Source organism: Coregonus lavaretus (assembly GCF_964263955.1).
Source record: "Coregonus lavaretus genome assembly, chromosome: 8".
Lineage (NCBI taxonomy): Eukaryota > Metazoa > Chordata > Actinopteri > Salmoniformes > Salmonidae > Coregonus > Coregonus lavaretus.
The window spans coordinates 60,305,875-60,322,751 of record NC_139995.1 but is presented as its reverse complement, the minus strand read 5'-3'; the positions used below and the strand labels follow the sequence as shown (position 1 = coordinate 60,322,751).

The following is a 16,877-nucleotide window of genomic DNA, read 5'->3' as shown; positions in this document are numbered from 1 at the left end:
ACGTACCTTCATAACTGTCCCCATTATAGGGAGGGTCAGTATTTACCCTGGGTTAGGGTTAGACGTACCTTCATAACTGTCCCCATTATAGAGAGGGTCAGTATTTACCCTGGGTTAGGGTTAGACGTACCTTCATAACTGTCCCCATTATAGGGAGGGTCAGTATTTTCCCTGGATGAGGAGTGGGCCAGCGGTCGATGTCGTTGCAGGCTGTCACACACAGAAACAAGCCAGATGAAGACACACAGACAGGCTGCAGGCTGCAGGCTACAGGCTACAGGCTGCAGGCTACAGGCTACAGGCAACAGGCTGCAGGCTACAGGCTACAGGCTACAGGCTGCAGGCAACAGGCTACAGGCTGCAGGCTACAGGCTACAGGCTACAGGCTACAGACTACAGACTTCACAGGGCAAATAATAGTTACAACTAAACACACAACAACACTTTATAAAGGGACCAGCCCCTCTACTAATCAGACAACACTTTATAAAGGGACCAGGGACCAGCCCCTCTACTAATCAGACAACACTTTATAAAGGGACCAGGGACCAGCCCCTCTACTAATCAGACAACACTTTATAAAGGGACCAGGGACCAGCCCCTCTACTAATCAGACAACACTTTATAAAGGGACCACAGACCAGCCCCTCTACTAATCAGACAACACTTTATAAAGGGACAAGGGACCAGCCCCTCTACTAATCAGACAACACTTTATAAAGGGACCAGGGACCAGCCCCTCTACTAATCAGACAACACTTTATACAGGGACCAGGGACCAGCCCCTCTACTAATCAGCCAACACTTTATAAAGGGACCAGGGACCAGCCCCTCTACTAATCAGACAACACTTTATAAAGGGACCAGGGACCAGCCCCTCTACTAATCAGACAACACTTTATAAAGGGACCACAGACCAGCCCCTCTACTAATCAGACAACACTTTATAAAGGGACAAGGGACCAGCCCCTCTACTAATCAGACAACACTTTATAAAGGGACCAGGGACCAGCCCCTCTACTAATCAGACAACACTTTATAAAGGGACCAGGGACCAGCCCCTCTACTAATCAGCCAACACTTTATAAAGGGACCAGGGACCAGCCCCTCTACTAATCAGCCAACACTTTATAAAGGGACCACAGACCAGCCCCTCTACTAATCAGACAACACTTTCTAAAGGGACCAGGGACCAGCCCCTCTACTAATCAGACAACACTTTATAAAGGGACCAGGGACCAGCCCCTCTACTAATCAGACAACACTTTATAAAGGGACCAGGGACCAGCCCCTCTACTAATCAGACAACACTTTATAAAGGGACCAGGGACCAGCCCCTCTACTAATCAGACAACACTTTCTAAAGGGACCAGGGACCAGCCCCTCTACTAATCAGACAACACTTTATAAAGGGACCAGGGACCAGCCCCTCTACTAATCAGACGACACTTTATAAAGGGACCACAGACCAGTCCCTCTACTAATCAGACAACACTTTATAAAGGGACAAGGGACCAGCCCCTCTACTAATCAGACAACACTTTATAAAGGGACCAGGGACAAGCCCCTCTACTAATCAGACAACACTTTATAAAGGGACCAGGGACCAGCCCCTCTACTAATCAGCCAACACTTTATAAAGGGACCAGGGACCAGCCCCTCTACTAATCAGCCAACACTTTATAAAGGGACCACAGACCAGCCCCTCTACTAATCAGACAACACTTTCTAAAGGGACCAGGGACCAGCCCCTCTACTAATCAGACAACACTTTATAAAGGGACCAGGGACCAGCCCCTCTACTAATCAGCCAACACTTTATAAAGGGACCACAGACCAGCCCCTCTACTAATCAGACAACACTTTCTAAAGGGACCAGGGACCAGCCCCTCTACTAATCAGACAACACTTTATAAAGGGACCAGGGACCAGCCCCTCTACTAATCAGACAACACTTTATAAAGGGACCACAGACCAGTCCCTCTACTAATCAGACAACACTTTATAAAGGGACAAGGGACCAGCCCCTCTACTAATCAGACAACACTTTATAAAGGGACCAGGGACAAGCCCCTCTACTAATCAGACAACACTTTATAAAGGGACCAGGGACCAGCCCCTCTACTAATCAGACAACACTTTATAAAGGGACAAGGGACCAGCCCCTCTACTAATCAGACAACACTTTATAAAGGGACCAGCCCCTCTACTAATCAGACAACACTTTATAAAAGGGACAAGGGACCAGCCCCTCTACTAATCAGACAACACTTTATAAAGGGACCAGCCCCTCTACTAATCAGCCAACACTTTATAAAGGGACCAGGGACCAGCCCCTCTACTAATCAGCCAACACTTTATAAAGGGACCACAGACCAGCCCCTCTACTAATCAGACAACACTTTCTAAAGGGACCAGCCCCTCTACTAATCAGACAACACTTTATAAAGGGACCAGGGACCAGCCCCTCTACTAATCAGCCAACACTTTATAAAGGGACCAGGGACCAGCCCCTCTACTAATCAGCCAACACTTTATAAAGGGACCACAGACCAGCCCCTCTACTAATCAGACAACACTTTCTAAAGGGACCAGGGACCAGCCCCTCTACTAATCAGACAACACTTTATAAAGGGACCACAGACCAGCCCCTCTACTAATCAGACAACACTTTATAAAGGGACCAGGGACCAGCCCCTCTACTAATCAGACAACACTTTATAAAGGGACAAGGGACCAGCCCCTCTACTAATCAGACAACACTTTATAAAGGGACCAGCCCCTCTACTAATCAGACAACACTTTATAAAAGGGACAAGGGACCAGCCCCTCTACTAATCAGACAACACTTTATAAAGGGACCAGCCCCTCTACTAATCAGCCAACACTTTATAAAGGGACCAGGGACCAGCCCCTCTACTAATCAGCCAACACTTTATAAAGGGACCACAGACCAGCCCCTCTACTAATCAGACAACACTTTCTAAAGGGACCAGCCCCTCTACTAATCAGACAACACTTTATAAAGGGACCAGGGACCAGCCCCTCTACTAATCAGCCAACACTTTATAAAGGGACCAGGGACCAGCCCCTCTACTAATCAGCCAACACTTTATAAAGGGACCACAGACCAGCCCCTCTACTAATCAGACAACACTTTCTAAAGGGACCAGGGACCAGCCCCTCTACTAATCAGACAACACTTTATAAAGGGACCACAGACCAGCCCCTCTACTAATCAGACAACACTTTATAAAGGGACCACAGACCAGCCCCTCTACTAATCAGACAACACTTTATAAAGGGACCACAGACCAGCCCCTCTACTAATCAGCCAACACTTTATAAAGGGACAAGGGACCAGCCCCTCTACTAATCAGACAACACTTTATAAAAGGGACCAGGGACCAGCCCCTCTACTAATCAGACAACACTTTATAAAGGGACCAGCCCCTCTACTAATCAGACAACACTTTATAAAGGGACCACAGACCAGCCCCTCTACTAATCAGACAACACTTTATAAAGGGACAAGGGACCAGCCCCTCTACTAATCAGACAACACTTTATAAAGGGACAAGGGACCAGCCCCTCTACTAATCAGACAACACTTTATAAAGGGACCAGGGACAAGCCCCTCTACTAATCAGACAACACTTTATAAAGGGACCAGGGACCAGCCCCTCTACTAATCAGACAACACTTTCTAAAGGGACCAGCCCCTCTACTAATCAGACAACACTTTATAAAGGGACCAGGGACCAGCCCCTCTACTAATCAGCCAACACTTTATAAAGGGACCAGGGACCAGCCCCTCTACTAATCAGCCAACACTTTATAAAGGGACCACAGACCAGCCCCTCTACTAATCAGACAACACTTTCTAAAGGGACCAGGGACCAGCCCCTCTACTAATCAGACAACACTTTATAAAGGGACCACAGACCAGCCCCTCTACTAATCAGACAACACTTTATAAAGGGACCAGGGACCAGCCCCTCTACTAATCAGACAACACTTTATAAAGGGACAAGGGACCAGCCCCTCTACTAATCAGACAACACTTTATAAAGGGACCAGCCCCTCTACTAATCAGACAACACTTTATAAAAGGGACAAGGGACCAGCCCCTCTACTAATCAGACAACACTTTATAAAGGGACCAGCCCCTCTACTAATCAGCCAACACTTTATAAAGGGACCAGGGACCAGCCCCTCTACTAATCAGCCAACACTTTATAAAGGGACCACAGACCAGCCCCTCTACTAATCAGACAACACTTTCTAAAGGGACCAGCCCCTCTACTAATCAGACAACACTTTATAAAGGGACCAGGGACCAGCCCCTCTACTAATCAGCCAACACTTTATAAAGGGACCAGGGACCAGCCCCTCTACTAATCAGCCAACACTTTATAAAGGGACCACAGACCAGCCCCTCTACTAATCAGACAACACTTTCTAAAGGGACCAGGGACCAGCCCCTCTACTAATCAGACAACACTTTATAAAGGGACCACAGACCAGCCCCTCTACTAATCAGACAACACTTTATAAAGGGACCACAGACCAGCCCCTCTACTAATCAGACAACACTTTATAAAGGGACCACAGACCAGCCCCTCTACTAATCAGCCAACACTTTATAAAGGGACAAGGGACCAGCCCCTCTACTAATCAGACAACACTTTATAAAAGGGACCAGGGACCAGCCCCTCTACTAATCAGACAACACTTTATAAAGGGACCAGCCCCTCTACTAATCAGACAACACTTTATAAAGGGACCACAGACCAGCCCCTCTACTAATCAGACAACACTTTATAAAGGGACAAGGGACCAGCCCCTCTACTAATCAGACAACACTTTATAAAGGGACAAGGGACCAGCCCCTCTACTAATCAGACAACACTTTATAAAGGGACCAGGGACAAGCCCCTCTACTAATCAGACAACACTTTATAAAGGGACCAGGGACCAGCCCCTCTACTAATCAGACAACACTTTATAAAGGGACAAGGGACCAGCCCCTCTACTAATCAGACAACACTTTATAAAGGGACAAGGGACCAGCCCCTCTACTAATCAGACAACACTTTATAAAGGGACGACAGACCAGCCCCTCTACTAATCAGCCAACACTTTATAAAGGGACAAGGGACCAGCCCCTCTACTAATCAGACAACACTTTATAAAGGGACCACAGACCAGCCCCTCTACTAATCAGACAACACTTTATAAAGGGACCAGGGACCAGCCCCTCTACTAATCAGACAACACTTTATAAAGGGACAAGGGACCAGCCCCTCTACTAATCAGACAACACTTTATAAAGGGACCAGGGACCAGCCCCTCTACTAATCAGACAACACTTTATAAAGGGACCAGGGACCAGCCCCTCTACTAATCAGACAACACTTTATAAAGGGACCACAGACCAGCCCCTCTACTAATCAGACAACACTTTATAAAGGGACAAGGGACCAGCCCCTCTACTAATCAGACAACACTTTATAAAGGGACCAGCCCCTCTACTAATCAGACAACACTTTATAAAGGGACCACAGACCAGCCCCTCTACTAATCAGACAACACTTTATAAAGGGACCAGGGACCAGCCCCTCTACTAATCAGACAACACTTTATAAAGGGACCAGGGACCAGCCTCTCTACTAATCAGACAACACGTTATAAAGGGACCAGGGACCAGCCCCTCTACTAATCAGACAACACTTTATAAAGGGACCACAGACCAGCCCCTCTACTAATCAGCCAACACTTTATAAAGGGACCAGGGACCAGCCTCTCTACTAATCAGACAACACGTTATAAAGGGACCAGGGACCAGCCCCTCTACTAATCAGCCAACACTTTATAAAGGGACCAGGGACCAGCCCCTCTACTAATCAGCCAACACTTTATAAAGGGACAAGGGACCAGCCCCTCTACTAATCAGAAAACACTTTATAAAGGGACCACAGACCAGCCCCTCTACTAATCAGACAACACTTTATAAAGGGACAAGGGACCAGCCCCTCTACTAATCAGACACCACTTTATAAAGGGACCAGGGACCAGCCCCTCTACTAATCAGACAACACTTTATAAAGGGACCACAGACCAGTCCCTCTACTAATCAGACAACACTTTATAAAGGGACAAGGGACCAGCCCCTCTACTAATCAGAAAACACTTTATAAAGGGACCAGGGACCAGCCCCTCTACTAATCAGACAACACTTTATAAAGGGACCACAGACCAGCCCCTCTACTAATCAGACAACACTTTATAAAGGGACCAGGGACCAGCCCCTCTACTAATCAGACAACACTTTATAAAGGGACCAGGGACCAGCCCCTCTACTAATCAGCCAACACTTTATAAAGGGACCACAGACCAGCCCCTCTACTAAATCAGACAACACTTTATAAAGGGACCAGGGACCAGCCCCTCTACTAATCAGACAACACTTTATAAAGGGACCAGGGACCAGCCCCTCTACTAATCAGACAACACTTTATAAAGGGACCAGGGACCAGACCCTCTACTAATCATTCCATAGCTCAGAGAACAGAGTTGTGCTCATTAGGGCAGGCTGTAGCAAAAAGCTTTGCAAAAGAAAATGAATCCGAGTGTTGAAGAAGTCCCTCCCTGTTTCCCCGTTTGGAGCAGGATGAACTGGGAGACTCACCAGCCTCCAGGCATGGCTCCTGCTTCTCAAAGTACTCTGGAGCAATGAGCTTCAGCAGGGAGTGGAAGAACATGACATAGGGTAGCTTGCTGATAAGGACCAGGGACTGGAAACACACACAGATCAACAGTTAATCATACTGAAATAAGATCAGGGAGTTTTGAAAAAAAAAAAATGTAGCAAGAATAAAAAATTATGCAAAGATGTTGTCTCATATCACGTGCTGAATCCTGCCAACTCACCTTCTGAAAGTAGCCCCTCTTGAGTGACTTGTCCCGGACTTGTCTGAAGTAGACGTAACCATAGTAATGGCCCTGGTCCCTCTACACACACAAACTCACATTTAGTAAGGACACACACACACACCAGTACATTAAGACACACACACCAGTACATTAGTCATTGGTGTAGGCCTACATACTGCATGGTTGGAAGTGGAAAGATGACAAGTGAATTGATCCCCTTCTCTATAGGACAGGTTATACACTGAAACCCAGACATAACACTATCCCCCTTCTCTATAGGACAGGTTATACACTGAAACCCAGACATAACACTATCCCCTTCTCTATAGGACAGGTTATATACTGAAACCCAGACATAACACTATCCCCTTCTCTATAGGACAGGTTATATACTGAAACCCAGACATAACACTATCCCCTTCTCTATAGGACAGGTTAAATACTGAAACCCAGATGTCAGGGCAGCATACTCCCAAGGAATATATTCGTTTTCCAACTTTAGTGTTTTCCAGTGTGTGACCAGACCTGGCAGTCAGAGTGCAGTAGGAAGCCATGGATGGCTATGGCTGCTGACTGATGTTCAATGGCTGGTTGGTGACTGACTGATGTGTGTAATGGCCGGTTGGTGACTGACTGATGTTTAATGGCCGGTTGGTGACTGACTGATGTGTAATGGCCGGTTGGTGACTGACTGATGTTTAATGGCCGGTTGGTGACTGACTGATGTTTAATGGCCGGTTGGTGACTGACTGATGTGTGTAATGGCCGGTTGGTGACTGACTGATGTTTAATGGCCGGTTGGTGACTGACTGATGTGTGTAATGGCCGGTTGGTGACTGACTGATGTGTGTAATGGCCGGTTGGTGACTGACTGATGTTTAATGGCCGGTTGGTGACTGACTGATGTGTGTAATGGCCGGTTGGTGACTGACTGATGTGTGTAATGGCCGGTTGGTGACTGACTGATGTGTGTAATGGCCGGTTGGTGACTGACTGATGTGTGTAATGGCCGGTTGGTGACTGACTGATGTTTAATGGCCGGTTGGTGACTGACTGATGTTTAATGGCCGGTTGGTGACTGACTGATGTTTAATGGCCGGTTGGTGACTGACTGATGTTTAATGGCCGGTTGGTGACTGACTGACTGATGTTTAATGGCCGGTTGGTGACTGACTGATGTTTAATGGCCGGTTGGTGACTGACTGATGTTTAATGGCCGGTTGGTGACTGACTGATGTTTAATGGCCGGTTGGTGACTGACTGATGTTTAATGGCCGGTTGGTGACTGACTGATGTGTGTAATGGCCGGTTGGTGACTGACTGATGTGTGTAATGGCCGGTTGGTGACTGACTGATGTGTGTAATGGCCGGTTGGTGACTGACTGATGTTTAATGGCCGGTTGGTGACTGACTGACTGATGTTTAATGGCCGGTTGGTGACTGACTGATGTGTGTAATGGCCGGTTGGTGACTGACTGATGTGTGTAATGGCCGGTTGGTGACTGACTGATGTTTAATGGCCGGTTGGTGACTGACTGATGTGTGTAATGGCCGGTTGGTGACTGACTGATGTTTAATGGCCGGTTGGTGACTGACTGATGTTTAATGGCCGGTTGGTGACTGACTGATGTGTGTAATGGCCGGTTGGTGACTGACTGATGTTTAATGGCCGGTTGGTGACTGACTGATGTGTGTAATGGCCGGTTGGTGACTGACTGATGTTTAATGGCCGGTTGGTGACTGACTGATGTGTGTAATGGCCGGTTGGTGACTGACTGATGTGTGTAATGGCCGGTTGGTGACTGACTGATGTGTGTAATGGCCGGTTGGTGACTGACTGATGTGTGTAATGGCATGGGGAAAGTGTTGGCTGAGTCTGTATGGCTCTCACAGAGATTCTCATCTCTCAGGTCGATGTTTACCTGTAGAGTCATGAGGAGTTTCCCCTTAGTGGACATGCTATTATAACCCAGCTATCTTTATTCAGCACGCTACCCCCACTCCCCAACCTCAAAAATATTTTCACATGACCCTCCCCTTGCACTGTTAAATAAATTGCAGACCCTCCCCCCTCATAGAATTAACTCAAAACAATGTTTACGACCGCAAATAACAACAACTGTAGCGACCCTGTGATGTAGAGACCCTGTGATGTAGAGTTTTACGATCCGGGAGCAACTCCAGGCTCTTTACACTGTCTAGTAAAAGGTCTAAAGACGTTTGAAGGTGTTCTTGTGACACTGGTTCTGGTCCTCTGGAGCAGGGCGCTGCAGCCAGCCAGCCAGCCAGACACAGCCAGCCGGCAGCCAGCTAGCCAGACAGACAGAGACAGCCAGCCAGACAGAAGCAGCCAGACAGACAGAGACAGCCAGCCAGACAGAAGCAGCCAGACAGACAGAGACAGCCAGCCAGACAGAAGCAGCCAGCCAGACAGCGACAGCCAGCCAGAGACCGCCAGCCAGCCAGACAGAGGCAGCCAGACAGACAGACAGCCAACCAGCCAGACAGCCAGCCAGACAGACAGCGACAGCCAGCCAGACATGTAGAGTGTTCCTGAACCCTTTTTACCTTGAGGCAGACTGGGGCATCACGGTCAAACTGGTCCAGAAAAAACCCCAGAGAGGACATCCTGCCTGAGGCCTGGCGGAAACGGAAGCAGAACTGTGTGTCCCCTAGACAACCTGCCAAACAGGAAGAGGAAACACATGTAGTTATCCTCCTCCTCCATGCTCCAGCTCTTTTCTCTAGGCTGGATGGAATTCCAGCACTGACATGGGGAGGGGTGGTCACTCAGAGGGGAGGAATGCTGTGATATCAACAAGGTCCTGAGATGAAGGGTGCTTTTAAACCATACGGTTAAATACTGTTTTTGCTCTCTTGTCAACTCCTTATGAAATTATCATGCTTGACAATGACAGCAATGGAGTTGGCAAGAGCACAAACAGATCTGGGACCAGGCTAATAAAAAGACATACAGGTCCAAATAAGACATTTAAGTCCAACAAGGCATTTGGTGAAGCCATTTGAAGGGGTAAACGTTAACGTAACAGGTCAAATTGACAGACTTTTGAAGGGGGAAACATTAACGTAACAGGTCAAGTTGACAGACATTTGAAGGGGTAAACGTTAACGTAACAGGTCAAGTTGACAGACATTTGAAGGGGGAAACGTTAACGTAACAGGTCAAGTTGACAGACATTTGAAGGGGGAAACGTTAACGTAACAGGTCAAGTTGACAGCCATTTGAAGGGGGAAACGTTAACGTAACAGGTCAAGTTGACAGACATTTGAAGGGGGAAACGTTAACGTAACAGGTCAAGTTGACAGACATTTGAAGGGGGAAACGTTAACGTAACAGGTCAAGTTGACAGACATTTGAAGGGGTAAACGTTAACGTAACAGGTCAAGTTGACAGACATTTGAAGGGGGAAACGTTAACGTAACAGGTCAAGTTGACAGACATTTGAAGGGGTAAACGTTAACGTAACAGGTCAAGTTGACAGACATTTGAAGGGGTAAACTTTAACGTAACAGGTCAAGTTGACAGACATTTGAAGGGGGAAACGTTAACGTAACAGGTCAAGTTGACAGACATTTGAAGGGGGAAACGTTAACGTAACAGGTCAAGTTGACAGACATTTGAAGGGGTAAACGTTAACGTAACAGGTCAAGTTGACAGACATTTGAAGGGGGAAACATTAACATAACAGGTCAAGTTGACAGACATTTGAAGGGGGAAACATTAACATAACAGGTCAAGTGGACAGACATTCCAGCAGGCAGCAGAAGAGAACACAGTGATGTAATGAAGGTTCTATCCCTCTGAGTTACTGCCCAGTGAGAGAGAACACAGTGATGTAATGAAGGTTCTATCCCTCTGAGTTACTGCGCAGTGAGAGAGAACACAGTGATGTAATGAAGGTTCTATCCCTCTGAGTTACTGCCCAGTGAGAGAGAACACAGTGATGTAATGAAGGTTCTTTCCCTCTGAGTTACTGCCCAGTGAGAGAGAACACAGTGATGTAATGAAGGTTCTATCCCTCTGAGTTACTGCCCAGTGAGAGAGAACACAGTGATGTAATGAAGGTTCTTTCCCTCTGAGTTACTGCCCAGTGAGAGAGAACACAGTGATGTAATGAAGGTTCTATCCCTCTGAGTTACTGCCCAGTGAGAGAGAACACAGTGATGTAATGAAGGTTCTTTCCCTCTGAGTTACTGCCCAGTGAGAGAGAACACAGTGATGTAATGAAGGTTCTTTCCCTCTGAGTTACTGCCCAGTGAGAGAGAACACAGTGATGTAATGAAGGTTCTATCCCTCTGAGTTACTGCCCAGTGAGAGAGAACACAGTGATGTAATGAAGGTTCTTTCCCTCTGAGTTACTGCCCAGTGAGAGAGAACACAGTGATGTAATGAAGGTTCTATCCCTCTGAGTTACTGCCCAGTGAGAGAGAACACAGTGATGTAATGAAGGTTCTATCCCTCTGAGTTACTGCCCAGTGAGAGAGAACACAGTGATGTAATGAAGGTTCTATCCCTCTGAGTTACTGCCCAGTGAGAGAGAACACAGTGATGTAATGAAGGTTCTATCCCTCTGAGTTACTGCCCAGTGAGAGAGAACACAGTGATGTAATGAAGGTTCTATCCCTCTGAGTTACTGCCCAGTGAGAGAGAACACAGTGATGTAATGAAGGTTCTTTCCCTCTGAGTTACTGCCCAGTGAGAGAGAACACAGTGATGTAATGAAGGTTCTTTCCCTCTGAGTTACTGCCCAGTGAGAGAGAACACAGTGATGTAATGAAGGTTCTATCCCTCTGAGTTACTGCCCAGTGAGAGAGAACACAGTGATGTAATGAAGGTTCTATCCCTCTGAGTTACTGCCCAGTGAGAGAGAACACAGTGATGTAATGAAGGTTCTATCCCTCTGAGTTACTGCCCAGTGGAAAACCAGTCCTACATTCCAGAGCAGAGGCTGCATGTCAGCCTGTCTGCTGCACACCACCAGGGACAGGAGGTTTTCCCAGGTGCCCAGCGAGGCAGAGCTCCAATCTCTACAACCTGTATAGCTATGAGTCTTTCAAAGGGGTTGGAATAAAGTGCAAGTCAAATTTCGTTTGGACCTAGTGTACAATTAATGAATAAAGTGATCTGAATCTTTTCCTGAGTTTTTGCTTGTCCTCTGAAGCAGGTAACTAGTGGTCTGAGTTCCAGTCTGTTTGTGCCATCATGCCAACTCCTTGTCACTCATAGAACAATGTCGTGTGTAACTCCGGGCTATTCTTTGTGTGCTGAAATCAGTCGCCGCTCACCTCCATCGTAAATCGTGGAGTTGAGTTTAAAATCGTCTAAGCCAGCCCAGTACAGAGTAATCGTCTAAGCCAGCCCAGTACAGAGTAATCGTCTAAGCCAGCCCAGTACAGAGTAATCGTCTAAGCCAGCCCAGTACAGAGTAATCGTCTAAGCCAGCCCAGAGTAATCGTCTAAGCCAGCCCAGTACAGAGTAATCGTCTAAGCCAGCCCAGTACAGAGTAATCGTCTAAGCCAGCCCAGAGTAATCGTCTAAGCCAGCCCAGTACAGAGTAATCGTCTAAGCCAGCCCAGAGTAATCGTCTAAGCCAGCCCAGTACAGAGTAATCGTCTAAGCCAGCCCAGTACAGAGTAATCGTCTAAGCCAGCCCAGTACAGAGTAATCGTCTAAGCCAGCCCAGAGTAATCGTCTAAGCCAGCCCAGTACAGAGTAATCGTCTAAGCCAGCCCAGTACAGAGTAATCGTCTAAGCCAGCCCAGTACAGAGTAATCGTCTAAGCCAGCCCAGTACAGAGTAATCGTCTAAGCCAGCCCAGTACAGAGTAATCGTCTAAGCCAGCCCAGTACAGAGTAATCGTCTAAGCCAGCCCAGTACAGAGTAATCGTCTAAGCCAGCCCAGTACAGAGTAATCGTCTAAGCCAGCCCAGTACAGAGTAATCGTCTAAACCAGCCCAGTACAGAGTAATCGTCTAAGCCAGCCCAGTACAGAGTAATCGTCTAAGCCAGCCCAGTACAGAGTAATCGTCTAGGCCAGCCCAGTACAGAGTAATCGTCTAAGCCAGTCCAGTACAGAGTAATCGTCTAAGCCAGCCCAGTACAGAGTAATCGTCTAAGCCAGCCCAGTACAGAGTAATCGTCTAAGCCAGTCCAGTACAGAGTAATCGTCTAAGCCAGCCCAGTACAGAGTAATCGTCTAAGCCAGCCCAGTACAGAGTAATCGTCTAAGCCAGCCCAGTACAGAGTAATCGTCTAAGCCAGCCCAGTACAGAGTAATCGTCTAAGCCAGCCCAGTACAGAGTAATCGTCTAAGCCAGTCCAGTACAGAGTAATCGTCTAAGCCAGCCCAGTACAGAGTAATCGTCTAAGCCAGCCCAGTACAGAGTAATCGTCTAAGCCAGTCCAGTACATAGTAATCGTCTAAGCCAGTCCAGTACAGAGTAATCGTCTAGGCCAGCCCAGTACAGAGTAATCGTCTAAGCCAGTCCAGTACAGAGTAATCGTCTAAGCCAGCCCAGTACATAGTGTAGAAATACAGCAGCTGTCTAATCCTGTTCAATGACACACTATTCTCTATATAGGACACTACCTTTGACCAGAGCCCTGGTCGGTAGGTCAGTAGTGTCCTCTGACTTTACTCACTGGAATTTAACTCATCAGACTACAGACCAGAGGAGACAGTACATCAGACTACAGACCAGAGGAGACAGTACATCAGACTACAGACCAGAGGAGACAGTACATCAGACTACAGACCAGAGGAGACAGTACATCAGACTACAGACCAGAGGAGACAGTACATCAGACTACAGACCAGAGGAGACAGTACATCAGACTACAGACCAGAGGAGACAGTACATCAGACTACAGACCAGAGGAGACAGTACATCAGACTACAGACCAGAGGAGACAGTACATCAGACTACAGACCAGAGGAGACAGTACATCAGACTACAGACCAGAGGAGACAGTACATCTGCTGCAGGGACTTGCTTCCATTCAGCCACAAGAGCATTAGTGAAGTCGGGCACTGACGTTGGGCGATTAGGCCTGGCTCGCAGTCGGCTTTCCAATTCATCCCAAAGGTGTTCGATGGGGTTGAGGTCAGGGCTCTGTGCAGGCCAGTCAAGTACTTCCACAACGATCTCGACAAGCCATTTCGGTATGGACCTCACTTTGTGCATGAAAATGAACTTAATCCCTCCACTGCATTTCAGCCCTGCCACAAAAGGACCAGCTGCCATCATGTCAGTGATTCTCTCGTTAACACAGGTGAGAGTGTTGACGAGGACAAGGCTGGAGATCACTCTGTCATGCTGATTGATTTAGAATAACAGACTGGAAGCTTTAAAAAGGAGGGTGGTGCTTGAAATCATTGTTCTTCCTCTGTTAACCATGGTTACCTGCAAAGGAAACACGTGCCGTCATCATTGCTTTGTAAAAAAAAGGGCTTCACAGGCAAGGATATTGCTGCTAGTAAGATTGCACCTAAATCAACCATTTATCGGATCATCAAGAACTTCAAGGAGAGAGGTTCAATTGTTGTGAAGAAGGCTTCAGGGCGCCCAAGAAAGTCCAGCAAGCGCTGGACCGTCTCCTAAAGTTGATTCAGCTGCGGGATCGGGGCACCACTAGTGCAGAGCTTGCTCAGGAATGGCAGCAGGCAGGTGTGAGTGCATCTGCACGCACAGTGAGGCGAAGTCTTTTGGAGGATGGCCTGGTGTCAACAAGGGCAGCGAGGAAGCCACTTATCTCCAGGAAAAACATCAGGGACAGACTGATATTCTGCAAAAGGTACAGGGATTGGAATGCTGAGGACTGGGGTAAAGTCATTTTCTCTGATGAATCCCCTTTCCGTTTGTTTGGGGCATCCGGAAAAAAGCTTGTCCGGAGAAGACAAGGTGAGCGCTACCATCAGTCCTGTGTCATGCCAACAGTAAAGCATCCTGATACCATTCATGTGTGGGGTTGCTTCTCAGCCAAGGGAGTGGGCTCACTCACAATTTTGCCTAAGAACACAGCCATGAATAAAGAATGGTACCAACACATCCTCCGAGAGCAACTTCTCCCAACCATCCAAGAACAGTTTGGTGACGACCAATGCCTTTTCCAGCATGATGGAGCACCTTGCCATAAGGCAAAAGTGATAACTAAGTGGCTCTGGGAACAAAACATCAACATTTTGGGTCCATGGCCAGGAAACTCCCCAGACCTTAATCCCATTGAGAACTTGTGGTCGATCCTCAAGAGGCGGGTGGACAAACAAAAACCCACAAATTCTGACAAACTCCAAGCATTGATTATGCAGGAATGGGCTGCCATCAGTCAGGATGTGGCCCAGAAGTTAATTGACAGCATGCCAGGGCGGATTGCAGAGGTCTTGAAAAAGAAGGGTCAACACAGCAAATATTGACTCTTTGCATAAACTTAATGTAATTGTCAATAAAAGCCTTTGACACTTATGGAATGCTTGTAATTATACTTCAGTGTTACCATAGTAACATCTGACAAAAACATCTAAAAACACTGAAGCAGCAAACTTTGTGAAGACCAAAACTTGTGTCATTCTCAAAACGTTTGACCACGACTGTATATTGAAAGCAGGTGCTTCCACACAGGTGTGGTTCCTGAGTTAAGAAATTAAAACATCCCATCATGCTTAGGGTCATGTATTAAAAATGGCCAGTTGCCCATTAATTTGGCAACCATGGTTAGAAGAGATCTCAGTGACTTAGAAAGAGGGGTCTCAAAGGAGCATGGGAGGTTTCAAGGGTATGTGTGTGTGTGTGTGTGTGTGTGTGTATGTGACTGTGTGTGTGTGTGACTGTGTGTGACTGTGTGTGTGTGTGTGTGTGTGTATGTGTCTCAGTCACCAGATCTCAACCCAGTTGAACACTTCCTGGAGAGGCGCCCGAGACAGTTTTTAAATGTCTGTAGCAAAATTGAGTTACAAAACCATGATGCATCTGCAAAAATCAACTATAGTGCTGAGGACTAAGATGTCTAGTGTTTGGGAAAGTGTCTAATTTTAAATACATTTTCGCCTGAATTTCTTTACATTTTTCACCTCGAATTCTCATTACCGAAATGAGTCCGGATTAAATTCTCGGGTCATTTTGTAATAATGTTTCTTTAGAAAAACCTAACTTATTTGAATAAAACAAAACATGCTGCTGTAGTCTGTACATAAATCATAAATGGTATACTAGTTGAAGTTTACATTAAACTATAATATTTATTTAGTACAAAAAAATGTTTTTATTTTTATTTTTTATTTAACCTTTATTTAACCAGGTAAGCCAGTTGAGAACAGGTTCTCATTTACAACTGCGACCTGGCCAAGATAAAGCAAAGTAGTGCAATAAAAACAACACAGAGTTACATATGGGGTAAAACAAAACAAAGTCAAAAATACAACAGAAATACATATAATATACAGTGTGTGCAAATGTAGCAAGTTATGGAGGTAAGGCAATAAATAGGCTATAGTGCAGAATAATTACAATAGTATTAACACTGGAATGCTAGATGTGCAAGAGATGATGTGCAAATAGAGATACTGGGGTGCAAAAGAGCAAAATAAATAACAATATAGGGATGAGGTTGTTGGGTGGGCTAATTTCAGATGGGCTGTGTACAGGTGCAGTGATCGGTAAGGTGCTCTGACAACTGATGCTTAAAGTTATTGAGGGAGATAAGAGTCTCCAGCTTCAGAGATTTTTGCAATTCGTTCCAGTCATTGGCAGCAGAGAACTGGAAGGAATGGCGGCCAAAGGAGGTGTTGGCTTTGGGAATGACCAGTGAGATATACCTGCTGGAGCGCAGACTACGGGTGGGTGCTGCTATGGTGACCAATGAGCTAAGATAAGGCGGGGATTTGCCTAGCAGTGATTTATAGATGGCCTGGAGCCAGTGGGT

The 16,877-nt window shown here is 46.6% G+C and overlaps 1 protein-coding gene across 2 annotated transcripts in view; it reads right to left on the bottom strand.

Moving 5' to 3' along the window:
- Window positions 1-16,877, bottom strand: part of dennd6a (DENN/MADD domain containing 6A) — a 58,098-nt gene that overhangs the window by 34,520 nt on the left and 6,701 nt on the right. For both annotated transcript variants that reach the window (XM_084167900.1, XM_084167901.1), the window contains exons 4-7: window positions 9,505-9,617; window positions 6,934-7,014; window positions 6,692-6,797; window positions 131-210 (exon numbers count right to left, since the gene is read on the bottom strand). In XM_084167900.1, coding sequence (XP_084024026.1) covers window positions 131-210; window positions 6,692-6,797; window positions 6,934-7,014; window positions 9,505-9,617 — 380 coding nt within the window. The remainder of the gene's footprint in view (window positions 1-130; window positions 211-6,691; window positions 6,798-6,933; window positions 7,015-9,504; window positions 9,618-16,877) is intronic.